This window comes from Kwoniella mangroviensis (genome assembly GCF_000507465.2).
Source record: "Kwoniella mangroviensis CBS 8507 chromosome 1 map unlocalized Ctg01, whole genome shotgun sequence".
Classification (NCBI taxonomy): Eukaryota; Fungi; Basidiomycota; class Tremellomycetes; order Tremellales; family Cryptococcaceae; genus Kwoniella; species Kwoniella mangrovensis.
This window is the reverse complement of record NW_027062533.1, coordinates 10,721,517-10,734,078: the sequence shown is the minus strand read 5'-3', so window position 1 is coordinate 10,734,078 and position 12,562 is coordinate 10,721,517. Positions and strand designations below refer to the sequence as shown.

General features: G+C 42.9%; 5 protein-coding genes across 5 annotated transcripts; 2 read left to right on the top strand and 3 right to left on the bottom strand.

The window, feature by feature from the left end:
* Positions 1–84: 84 nt before the first annotated feature.
* I203_104070 (uncharacterized protein) lies at positions 85–1,400 on the top strand (the record flags this gene model as incomplete). The annotated part of the gene is made up of 5 exons (XM_019149637.1): positions 85–424; positions 507–704; positions 792–911; positions 987–1,088; positions 1,198–1,400. The coding sequence occupies 5 exons, from the start codon at positions 85–87 to the stop codon at positions 1,398–1,400; spliced, it is 963 nt and encodes a 320-aa protein (XP_019001180.1).
* Positions 1,401–1,752: 352 nt separating this feature from the next.
* On the bottom strand, positions 1,753–4,387 carry I203_104069 (uncharacterized protein; the record flags this gene model as incomplete). Its single annotated transcript, XM_019149636.2, has 10 exons — positions 1,753–1,971; positions 2,037–2,069; positions 2,135–2,311; positions 2,455–2,531; positions 2,599–2,623; positions 2,684–2,750; positions 2,804–2,900; positions 2,975–3,030; positions 3,110–4,122; positions 4,202–4,387. 10 exons carry the CDS (start codon positions 4,385–4,387, stop codon positions 1,753–1,755), a joined length of 1,950 nt encoding a protein of 649 aa, XP_019001179.2.
* Positions 4,388–4,783: 396 nt separating this feature from the next.
* Positions 4,784–5,843, top strand: I203_104068 (uncharacterized protein; the record flags this gene model as incomplete). Its single annotated transcript, XM_019149635.1, has 4 exons — positions 4,784–4,853; positions 4,932–5,050; positions 5,130–5,212; positions 5,345–5,843. The coding sequence occupies 4 exons, from the start codon at positions 4,784–4,786 to the stop codon at positions 5,841–5,843; spliced, it is 771 nt and encodes a 256-aa protein (XP_019001178.1).
* Positions 5,844–6,305: 462 nt separating this feature from the next.
* I203_104067 (uncharacterized protein) lies at positions 6,306–7,220 on the bottom strand (the record flags this gene model as incomplete). The annotated part of the gene is made up of 5 exons (XM_019149634.1): positions 6,306–6,553; positions 6,624–6,685; positions 6,749–6,810; positions 6,945–7,036; positions 7,127–7,220. The coding sequence occupies 5 exons, from the start codon at positions 7,218–7,220 to the stop codon at positions 6,306–6,308; spliced, it is 558 nt and encodes a 185-aa protein (XP_019001177.1).
* A 624-nt stretch (positions 7,221–7,844) lies between these two features.
* On the bottom strand, positions 7,845–12,092 carry I203_104066 (uncharacterized protein; the record flags this gene model as incomplete). Its single annotated transcript, XM_019149633.1, has 8 exons — positions 7,845–8,272; positions 8,368–8,578; positions 8,694–10,026; positions 10,117–10,740; positions 10,803–11,024; positions 11,108–11,677; positions 11,758–11,895; positions 11,962–12,092. 8 exons carry the CDS (start codon positions 12,090–12,092, stop codon positions 7,845–7,847), a joined length of 3,657 nt encoding a protein of 1,218 aa, XP_019001176.1.
* Between the last annotated feature and the right edge of the window lie 470 nt (positions 12,093–12,562).

Genomic DNA, 12,562 nt, shown 5'->3' with positions numbered 1-12,562 from the left:
ACAGTAAATAGTTATATAACAACCAAGTCAAACAACCTAATTGAATCACCATCCATATCCATCCCACAGGAAAAGTTTCGAACAATGTCATCTCCTCTTCGAATAGGATACATCGGTCTGGGAGCAATGGGCTTACCCATTTCCATTAACCTCACAAAATACATCAAGGCCAATAATTTCCTACCAATGACCGTGTGGAATAGATCTCCAGCTAAATACGACTTACTCAGACCGCATGCTCCCGCGACGCATTTCGCAGAGAGCGTCGAAGAGGTGGTCGAAAAGTCGGATATGGTATTCAGTATGTTAATTGACGATAAGGCTGCGGGAGATGTCTATACTAAGGCTTTCAATTACCTTGAAAAGAAGGAGAGGAAAGGGGTGGTCTTTGTAGATCAAAGTAGTTTGAAAGCTATCACCAGTAGTTGGTACTTCTCTCATACCTAAATACAAGTTCAAAGCAGAGTGCCACTGCTGATAACTCCTCTTTCGTCTCACGCACATAGGTAAATTAGCCGAACAAGCTTCATCAGTAGGCGCAACATACCTTTCATGTCCTGTATTCGGTCGACCACCTATGGCAGAAGCATCCAAATTACTTATTGTCTTCTCGGGTCCAGTGGAGATTAAGGAGAAGGTAAAAGGGATTTTGATACCTGCTGTAGGGGATAGGGTCGTGGACGTAGGAGAGGATGTCAAGAAGGGTAAGTTAATGATCGATCTTTAGATTATTGAGGAGCTGAGCTGATCATTCCATTTCGCGGCACTCTGTTATGGATACGAATATATAGCTACCGCACTCAAATCAATGGGCAATATGGTTTTATTGGGTTGGATCCAACTTCTCTCTGAATCATATGCTTTGGGAGATGGAATAGGTGTCGATCCAGAGGTGTTCAATGGATTCTTACGTGAGTACATAGTATATAAACACCACTTGAATACATGAATAATGCTAATTGCTGTCATCACTCTCATTCTTGCAGAACAATTCATACCCGCTCCTCCGTTATTGGCATACTCCAACCTGATCTCCAAAGGGATATTCAAATCTGGGAGTGGGTTCAGCATAGACGGAGGATTAAAGGGTGAGTAGAATCAACATCAATATTCAATCATTTCATGTTGAATACAATTGATTGACCAACTTTTTTCGATTCTGTATTTGTATTTGCGGTTTGCCCTTTGATTTTATAGACGCTCGTAATATGTTATCACTCGGTGAGGATCTAGGTCATCCAGTGGATTTACCTACTATCGAATTAGCCATGAAGAATATGGAAAGATCCAAGGAGCTGGGAGGGAAAGATCAAGATTGGTCTGCGCTAGCTGCTGCTGTAAGGGAATCAAGTGGCATGGAACCATTTAGAGAAGGGACGAATGGTGGGAAAGGGAATTAATTGATCAGTACGGAAGATTGAGAAGAAAAGAAAAAGAAAAAAAAGCGAAAGAGACAGATCGAATGAGTTCGCTGTGAAGAAGTTGTAGTGTGATGAGGTACTGGATAATAAAGAAGAAGAAAGAAAGGCTACGACAAGTACAAGTAAGATTATGCGACAAATTGATCAACTACTGTACCACATACGCTGTGCATGACAAAAGGAGGACAGAAAATGAAAATATGCTTCTGTTATATTCTATATTCCCAAACCACTCGCAATAGTACCATCGAACCTAAGTAAGCAATGATAACCTCTTGCCATATGATGAAGAGTAAATCTACTATACAACCATATACTAATCTTACTATATCTACAACCCCTCCCTCTCTCTAACCCATCTTAGATCTTTCAAAGCCGGATTGATCTCCCTCTTATCGACCTCCTCGATCCCACTTGCATCTATCCAGCTTGGGAACTGAGGTCTACCGATCGAAGCCAAAATAATATTGTCAAATAAGCTATTGGAGCCGAATGGATTATCGGGTCGTTTGGAAGTTACGAATAAGTTGCTAGAGGTGTTGGCTCGTATCTGTTCGCACGCAATGGACAGTAAGCTATGATCCCATGATGGCTCAAGCACAAAGGCGAACTTACCTGTTCGACTGTTGTTATATTATATAACAATAACTATCATACAATATTAGCTGACTATGATACGAAATTGTGGTGAGAGTACAAGAGCAGTATCTTACTCTAAGATGATACCATAGCAAAAACATTATAGGTAATATCAACATGACTCCCAACAAGAAACTGACGGCTGCACCTGGTGATTCCGATAAAGCTTTACGGAATGATACATGGTCGTGATGGCATAGAAGGGAAAAGTGAAGTGCGGAGAAGACTATGATATAGATGTCTGCTATGGTCTGCGTTATCGTAAAAAAGCGATGATACATTAGCGAATGCGCACGAATGAAATTAATGGAAAGGGTAGATGATCAGTAATGGAAAATGAAGACGAGGAAGAGAGTTGTTGTAGATTGCGAAGTAACAAAAGGACAATACTCACAGCGGAAATAAGTAATACTAGAAATGAGAAGTAATTCCTCTTTCCCACACACGAATGTAGATACGAGCAATGATGGTCTGATACCAATATCAATTGATAAATCAGGTTGTTCCTCGATTTATATCGAGCGTATCGTCAACTCACCAATTCCATCTACACAGTTTCCGCACTGCAAGAATTGATTATGTCAGCTAATCTGATTACTTTGTGACTTTCGTAGCTGACTTACCAATCTACAATGACTACTTCTAGGTGGTCTGTAACTCTGACACGTCTCGCAGTATTTCACCGTCACTCTAAAACAAACAATCAGCTACCGCACTATTGGTAATCAAGAAGGACAACTGACTTTGTACCATTCACATCGATATCCCTTGGCCAAGCTTCCCAATAATCGTCATTTCGAGACATAGGTGGATCTATATCTAATTTACGTGGTATGATACCTGCATTGCAATTATATCAGAGTATATGAGCTTTTGTCTGTCCAGACCAATCCACTATGACTCATTGAACTCACCTGGATCTCTGAATGCCGAAGCAATTAACGAACTAGTCGTTATACCGAATAGATACCTGTATTCAAGATTCAGTATTCGTATGATATAGCTGTTCTTATCAGGTTGCGATCTATGAAGAAAGCACAGATACTCACACGAAGATGATAGTAATTGCTACCCCACCACCTCTCACCATTCCATATTCCCTCCCATTAACCCATAACCATACTCCCGTCGTTCCTAGCCATACACCCGATAATCCCAATAAGAAAACGGTGATCATCAAGATTGACCACCAATTATCGCCTCCAGTCATTAATTTACCATTCCAGAAGAATGTAGTCAAGGGATTCTCAAATGATTCATATTTCCTTTTGTGTCTTTCATTCCCGCCCCTATTCCCATTTTTCGCTAAAGATGGTCTAGATTTTAATTTGGATGAATTGCTCCTATCTAGGACCGTTCCTTTCTCCAGATCACTATCCCTATCTCTACTGTTGACCAATTCATCCGAAGATAATTCACTATTAGCCGTCCTAGGAGGAGTAGACATTTCAGTTATGGATCTACCTATCGATTTATCCCAATTGGTATTGGCACTCAAGTTTGACGTATTCGTATTCAACTTATTTTGAGTATGTATATTGTTATAATTGTCGAAAGATAATGATATATTTGACGATTTCTGTTGTATAGGTTTTCCAGATCCAGATCTCGAGCCTATATCACTCAGTTCTAATCCGCTTTCACCAAAGGTATTGTACCGATTATCCTTGATAGCTGGTTGTTCGGAATCTTCTTCTTCTTGAAGTGGTGATATTGATCTACTTGATATCAATTCTATATTCGAATTTGAATATTTATCTATACCATTATGACCATTTAATCCTCCATCCTCATGAGTATGATAGTTGGTACGGAGATTGGAGGAAGAAGTGGAAGTTCTCTCCTTTTTCTCCAGGCGAATAGCCAAATTTGGTTTTTTAGGTGAAAGAAATCCCTTGGGAGTAGGTAATGGTGCACTACTGCGTGGTGGAGAACCTACACCGGCGATGGATGAGGGGGTAGAATTGAGTGAAGATGATCGTATTCGTTTACTGACTTTTGATAAGGATGAATTGGGTCGATGGATCGATAGGGATGGTGGGGAAGTTGGTCTGACCCCGTACTTCATGTACACAAGAATACGATCAGAAGCCCATCCCATGGATGTATGCTTATGCAAAAGAGGAAATTGAAGAACCTACGAATGACTTGGTATCTTCCAAACTATCTCTCCTCACCAGATCTGGATTCGAATCTGGATCACCAGCCTCACCATTTTGAAATACCTTTACACTTGCTGATCTCGTAGGTAAAGAGAGCCCTGGTGACGCCATTGAATGTGAATGATGAGCTTGCTCTCTGTCGTTGTCATTCTGCTCTTCCCCCATCGTTTCTCATTGAGTTCAAGTGACAAGTGAAAGGGGTTACAGTAAGGTTGAAAGGAATTCGACGCTATGACCATTGACCCAATCTTGAGCTAACATTGTTATTGATCACTTGAAGAGGGTGATCCACCTCCACCGGAAGCGAGTGCCACACTCACGGGGATATGGCCCCCGGTACGTGCCTGATCTGATACCTGGATTAAGGTGTTAACATGAGTGAGTGTCAGCACATCATTGCTCGCTGGATCCGGTTATTCAAGTGGTAGGCAAATCATCTTCAACTTCTGATCCTCATCTATCCCAATCACAACCAGCAAGCAAAACAACACAATGGGTAAGCAGCTGGGAGATTCATGACAAAGAGTCACAGCTAATCATACATTGTTTGAAATTTCAGGTATGTTCTCTCCCTCTGCAGAAGACGATGTTCTCGTCTCCGCTTCTTTCCCCGAAACCAACCCATTCGGACGTGAGTGTCTCATCTTGCTCGTGTGACCTGTCAAGCTACATCGGGCTGATACAAACGATTTGCCCTGGTACTATATAGTCGTGGTGAATGGTGAACAAAATGGACTGTTACTCCATCTAGTCAATCAGGGTACCAAGAATTACACCTTGGTTTCTGCTTCAGCAAGTTATCACGATGTCAATAATCACTGGGTTACTGTATGTTCACCATTTGTGATCAGCTCATGTACCAGGACAAAGGCTGATATTTATGGTTTTTCTGACTCTCATTGACCAGGTCAAAAACGCTTCCACACTCAAATACAATGTTCCCATAGTTGCTGGAAGTAATCTCAGTGCTCCTTATCAAGTTTACAGCGAGTGAGTGCAAGATCTCTTCATCAACCTAGAACGAAGACGTATTCCACCCACATGTATCCACTGCCATGTCCATCAGCCCTATTGACAATATACTTGCCAGCTTGCTAATTTGTAATCATAATGTGACTATAGATTCCGTCCTCAAGAACTCGGTCTAACAGTCTGGGTAAACCTCCAAGAAACTTCCGACGCCTCCAAAGGTCTACACCAGCTCACAGCAATGAATCAAACCGTCTCAGTAGTCGAACCAACTTCATCATGGTTCGATCCATCCCTCTTGTTCCTCTATCTCATCCTTTCCACTGCACTCCTAGGCGGTGCTTACGCAGTATATCAAACTTTCTTTTCTACCCCCGCAACGAAGAAAGGCGGTCAAAAGAAGAAGGTTAAAGCTGTTGTACCCGCTGAACAGAAGAGTGTTTATCCCAATGTCAAACCTTATGAGGAAGATTGGATCCCTGAATCTCACTTGAAGAATAGACAATCGAAATTGAAGAAAAAGTCTACTACTGCTGGAGGAGCAAGTTCAGGAGACGAACTTTTGAGTGGAGGTGAGGTTACTAGTGGGAATGAGGCTTCTGGAACGGAAGGGAAAGTAAGATCAAGCAAAAAGAAGGGAAAGAAGAATTAAAAATTTGGATTGGGAGAGTATTTGAAAATTTAGTTGAAAACGATGGAATAAATGCATTACTTGTAGGTGTTGATCTGGCTGGGTTCACAACACGTGGGTCGACGTCTCAACGTCCATCATGGGACGAATCGAACCTCTCGCTCAAATTTGAGGAATACAACATTGATCAAACTCATGGGCCCATACGATCCGAAGAGGGGAATTGTATTTAAGTCATGATGAGTTGAAAGATCATAAATATTCATCAATTATACCACATTTACAAGAAATCACATATATAATTCAAGTTGACTGACATAGAATGAAATGGAAACATTACCGTACTGATATCGTAAGGATGAACCATTGAAGAGTGAATGTCCTATGAGCTAGTAAACACCATGTCCCGTCCTTCCCCGTCCTATGTCTATCTGGCCTTACCAAGCTTCCTGAATCTACTGATCGTTGCTCGCTGCATCATGCTCAGAATAAAGCCATTGCTCCACCGACAAGGCTGATAATACCCATCAAACCTTTTCCGACGTCCAATTTGGTTCCAGCAGAGTTCGATCCAGTTGAAGAAGCACTGGCACTAGCTGCACTGGACGCGGCGGACCCACTAGCTGTTCCAGATCCGGAAGCAGACGCAGATGAACCGGCAGAGGAACCTTGAGGTGGGTAAGTTGAACCGACAGCTTTGATTTCAAAAGTCTCGGATTTAGCGTAAACGTCTGTGATATGACGCATATCAATCAGCTTGGTAAGGAAATAGTCTCAAGTTGATAGGAGGATTGGATATACCTGACGAGTTGAGTGGGTTGGTAAGTAAGATTGTATATCCTCCAGAGGGGGTCACACCTCCTCTACATCCTCGAGACAAGTCAGCTTCTAGTCTCTCATTGAAGATGAGGTAAAGGTGCGCTCACGGATTGATAGTTTTGGATCTATCGTATGCGTATGTAACAGAGGTCAAAGCGAGGATTGAAGTCTATCAGAGTGAAATATCTATCATCAGATCGATTTTATAGATTTTATAGATATGAACAAACACAGATAGCATTTATATATACAGTAGATATGGGTATATGGTATATGGTATATGGAGAGCTGAAATCCACTCACAAGGACATTCGTATCAGTATTACTCAAAAATACCGAAAACTGATCAGGGGAAGAACCTTCCCATGCCAATGTGTTTAGACTTTGAGCAACCCCTATATATATAACAAAGCGGGGATCAGCTGAAATAGAAGCTTTCGCAGATGGAGCAGCCGAAGAGAAGTGAAAGGAATGACCCCACTCACACCAATGATCGGCTCTTGGTTCAGTGACTGTCAATTGAGCTGAGACTGCACCCAAGCTCAGGACGAGGGTCGAAATGGTCAATGAGAATCTCATGGTGGATCGGATTGAGTCGAAGAGAATAGAAGCTGATATTTGATATTAATGAGTGTGGTTTGAAGGTTTATTATGATTGTTTGATAGGAGAGCGATGAGAGGGGAGAAGGGTCGATGAGTAAGAGAATAAAGGAAAGAGAAAAGAAAGAAGATTAAAGGATATCAGCCATGCATGCATGTATCTGCAGTCATGCTGTTGTGCACTGTTCGCTTCACTCTCACTGTACTATACTCTGGTCATCCTATGGGGGAGGAAGGGGTGGGAATGGGAAGGGGAAGGGAACCATACAAATGTGAAACACGTACTACTTACTTTACATACAGTGACTTGTACGCTCAGACTCACACCGCACAGCCCCCTGTCTCGATGCACTTGGCACATGATTGGTATGCATCCACCGTATACTACACCTATATTACAATACATACTGTACAGATACAATACAGCCGAGTGTGATATTGTATTGATATACAAAGGTGATATCATCCTCAACTAACTTTGTATAGAAATAGATGAATATCCTTCTTCTCCCTTCCGTCCGTTTTGTTGCACTTCCTAATCCACCTTTGTAGTGAGCTACATGACTTCCGTCTTATAGACCCTTTATATGTAGCTAGGTCCCCTCACACCCTCTCCAATACACTCTTCAACTCCCTCTCATCAACCGCCCTCAACCCTTTCGACATCGCCATCAACCTCAAATTCCTATCATTACTAACCACCAGGACTTTACTCGTGGTCTCCTTCTCCGATGAACTGATACTGGGCATACCAAGTAAAGTCGATCGATCCATAAAGTTGTTTTCGGCAAACGAAGCAATTTGGATTATCCTATCGTCCATTGTCCCTCCACTATCTTTCTCATCTCCATCAGTGGTAGGGAGGGATTCAGTCCTGATTAACAAATCGGATAGATAGTTTCCTTTGGAAGTTTGGATCTTGAGTGTCAAGGAATGAGTTCGTATGGTCGATTCTAGATATTTGATCGATTTGATAGAATTTGTACCTAGACTACCGGGTTCTTTAGATAGCCCATCTAATTCGGTTACCACTAAGTGAAATGCAATAATCAGCATATATTCAATTATGTATATTATGCACAAATGGTACACAGAAGACATCTGCAGAGATGATGCCCCAAATCACCTGGTAAAGGCACGATCACACTCCATTGACCACCTTCTACAACCTTGCTGAACAATCGGAGAGAATCAACCAGGACGTTGGTATCGAACAGCAACATAGTATAGCCAGGGACGACATGTAAATTTGATCGTTTAGACTTCTTTGATCTTGACTTGGAAGTTGGTAAGGGGGAAGAGGTGGATAAGAGACCTTGAAGTTCACGTCGTCGGTTCTGTGAATGAGATGGAACGAAGGTCAGCGCCACAATTCACCTCACAATGTTCTCAAAGGTACAGATACCAGTAGGATATGACACGATAAGATATGTGAAGAAGCAATCTACTCACCCTCAACGCAACCAGCTCTTCATCCTCTTCACCACTCAAGTCCAGATCCACGTCCAATTCCTCCATCTCGAACTCCAATTCCTCTTCCCTCTCTCTATCCCTCCTCTTCTTATCCCTTCTCCTTTCTTCTTCTCGTTCTCTTTCTTTTTGCCTCTCCAATTCCATCAATCTCTCTTTCAAAGTACCCTCCACAGCGACCTTTCCATCCCCGTTCAATTCCAATCCATCCACAAATTTAACCATGACTCCGATCGTCCATACAACCCTCTTATATCTTCTTGAGTTGATCGCAGATGACGAATCCGTATCTCCTTCTAAATCATCTACTACCCCATCTTCAAGTGATCTTCCGACGGGTGGATCAAAATTGGCTAATAAGACATCCATCTCGGACTCGAAATTACCTCCTTTTCTAGGTTGGACCATTCCACCGCTACCACTACCGGTTGATCCTCTTCCATTACCATTCGTAGCAGAGGTAGATTTACTCTTCCAAAATCCCCTTTCATAAACCCGTCTACCCACCCATTCATTCCCACGTAACAACCAATCCTCAGGTAATGGTAATCCACTGACCAACCTTTTCTCTTCGATGATTTCGAGATTGGTCGAATTTGTAAATTGACATAATCTTTCCCATGGTACCGAGAGTACCAACGAAGATCCTACATGAGGCTGACGAAAGACCGTAGCGAGAAAAGTAAGGAAGATAGTGATGAATGGGTTAAGTACTTGATGAAATCCCTGTATACGATTAGGATGGGACAAGACGAATTCAAATATCGCAAAAGCCAATTTCAATGCGTAGGTGAACGTTATGGGTTGTACGTCTTCAGTGTCGATGAAGCCATTCCCGTTGATAGGTATTGGTGAGATTGTCCTCAATGGTGCCATACCATCTATGTTCAATCCTTCATTATTCGGTTGATTCTCTCCATCATCAATTTCTCCATCCTCGTTATCTGCCAAAGCTTGAGCTCGTCTTCTCTCTGCACCCTCTTGCGAAAGGGCTTTACGGACTATACCGCTACTTGTTCCGTATTGCATTATACTTCCCAACGAGACAGAAGCCATGATCATCCAATCCGTTTGTCCAATCACGACTTTCCTCGATACCCCATCTAATCGCGCGTCTTCCTCTAGTCGTTCCATATATCGTGACATGACTGCGTCGAAGTCGTCAAGTGAAATTCGAGTGAATAACATACCGTGAAGACGGATGAATAGGTCCATAGCTGTAGCTTCGGGAAGAGACCGCTGATTCTGAAGAGCGGAATCGAAAAGTGGTAAGATGGATTCACGAGATGTCGGGTACTCGTGAGTGACCGTTAAGCTGGGAAGTAGGGTGAGATTAGTGACAAGGTCTGCAAACACGATTGAAGTGTCCCAAAGAAGAGGATAAGATAAATTGGGTTCGACTTACCTTTTCACGAAATGATGTAATGCCCTTCCTTCCTGACCTTTGACATCCCTACACAACAACGCCAAATGATGATGCAACCTCCCTTCACCGGGTTTCTCGTTAATACCCATATTATACCAATCCCTCGCCGTCGTCCTCCAAGTCTCTTTATCCTCTACATCCCACGATTGAGCTACTTCCGCTCCGATACTCGCTCCTGACGGGTCGGGCCGCTGGCCCTCTTCCCCTTCATCATCAAGACCATCTATCCTTACTAGCTTGTCCTTACTTGAAGTAGAAGCAGGAGGATCCTGCACATGCGAGGCGATCGTCATCCTATATCTAGCCAAATCACCTAAAGCTTCTATCCAAGCCGTCCTGAAATTCGATAAAGCTTGATTTTCCAACAATTCAGAATAAAACCTATACGCATCGTATACCACATCCGTCAGGAAATCCAATGCAGTAGCAGTCGAATGACCTTTCCCTGACATCCAGGCGTATCGTAATCTCTCCAATAAGAGGTGAAATCCAGTTTGCCAAAGTCTAGAAGGGATATTGTATTTCACTGATAGTTGGTGGTATGAGGAAGGGACTAGGGGATCGAACAGAGTGATAAGGAAATGATCATGTAATTCTGCCAATCTACATCGTCTCTCTGTCATCAGCTATGTACACGTATGATACTGCTGTGTGGTGTAGCTCACCTTTTATGTTTAGCAATAAGATCTATCCAAGCTGCCGATTCCTGATCTCCCATCATATTGTTCCTATTCCTAGGATGTGTATTCCTGTTACCACCATCGAGTAAACCCAATATTCCATATTCAGGATCATTAGACATGATGCGATGTATTTCGATCAATTCATTTTCCAACTCCTTAATCTCATCATGGATTTTCTTTAATATCGGTTTCACACCGGTATCACTATAACCAAAAAACACAAAACCAGATCATCAGATTTGCGAATGCAACTCTGTCGTTTTCACAGCAGTGCAGAGATAGCTTACCTGTTATTCTTTCCCCTTTCCCTATCCTTAAAACTCTCAGACCCTTCGGAACTTCTAGAACCCTTCGATCTCGTATCACTACTATCTTTCTTCTTCGGATTCGTATTGGTACTACCCCTCTCACTACCTTCTCGCCTCTTCCTTCTCTCCCTCTCTCGATCAGCCTCTTCTTCCGGTGTCCTCGCTACTCCTGTTGGTGGTCTTCTCAACAATAACTTGCTTGAGGAGGATGATCCGATATCCGACGAGTCAGGAAAGGGAAGTCGAGGCGATGGAGAGAAATGCATGGGATCATGAATGGTGGGATCAAATAGTTTCTTACTTGATGATGAAGAAGGTCTGGAGTCCAGCCTACGTCTGACCCTTTCTTCTTCTACGACTGGACGAGGCGAACGGTCTATCTTTTGTACTTGCGGGGGGGCAGTGCGAGATGGATCGAAAAGAGCTCTGCTTGAAGATGCATGAGGAGGTGGACCACGGGAATATTCGTCTATATCCGGTGAGGGTCGGAGAGAGGGATGTGTACGACGTGGTGAAGATGGATGACGAGGGTTGGAAGTTCTATTGGGACTAAGTGTCGGACACAATATATCGTCAGTTCTGCTGTCTTGTGGTTACACTGTCTGCAGATATAGAGTAGTTGAGCTTACGAAGGAGGGGGATTAGGAAATGATCGACTGGGTCCCACAGCCGGTAAGACACCTATCTGAGGGAGTCGATGTCGCTCTCTCTCTCTTTCTCTTTCTCTTTCTCTTTCTCGTTCGGAAGATTCGGTCCGTCTAGAGGGTCTAGTGAAGTATATAGGAATGAGCTGAGTGAGATTATCAATGACCCAGACGGATGGGTAGGCTCACCTCGAAGCACCGTGAGAATCACCGGAAGAAGCGTTCTTCCTCTGCAAGGCGAATATCTTATTGGCTATATCCGCATTATCCACAGGTCTCCTGGGTCTGGAAGGCCCAGCGAGGGGAGTTGGATCTTCCATCTTTGGGATTGTCGTGGTTTTTGTATCGTACCGAGATTATACAGGTTCAGTCGGTCGTTCATATGTTCATTATATATATATATTATGGTGATTTGAGAAGTGAGAGTAAAGTATGAGAATATATGGCTCAGATCAATGGATCAGTAGTAAACTTTTGTAGCCGGCTGCGAGAGAAGCAGCAAGGTGGATGATCCAAACAGACTAAACTAGTGTGGGTATAGGTATAGATGATGAGATGGGTTATGCTTGTATGCTTGTGTATGTACTGGGTACCCAGTCGAAAGTCAAAGTCGCAGTCGCAGTCAATCCTCTTCCTCTGGTTGATTGAAATTGTCAACACATTCATTCTCCATGTCCACCTCCGCAGCAGGAGCAGACGGCGTAATCAGGAACAAAGGGAAGCATAAACACGTGCTATTACATAATAAACGTCGCCTCATCAACCAAAAAATGAAAAGCTGTGGGTTATG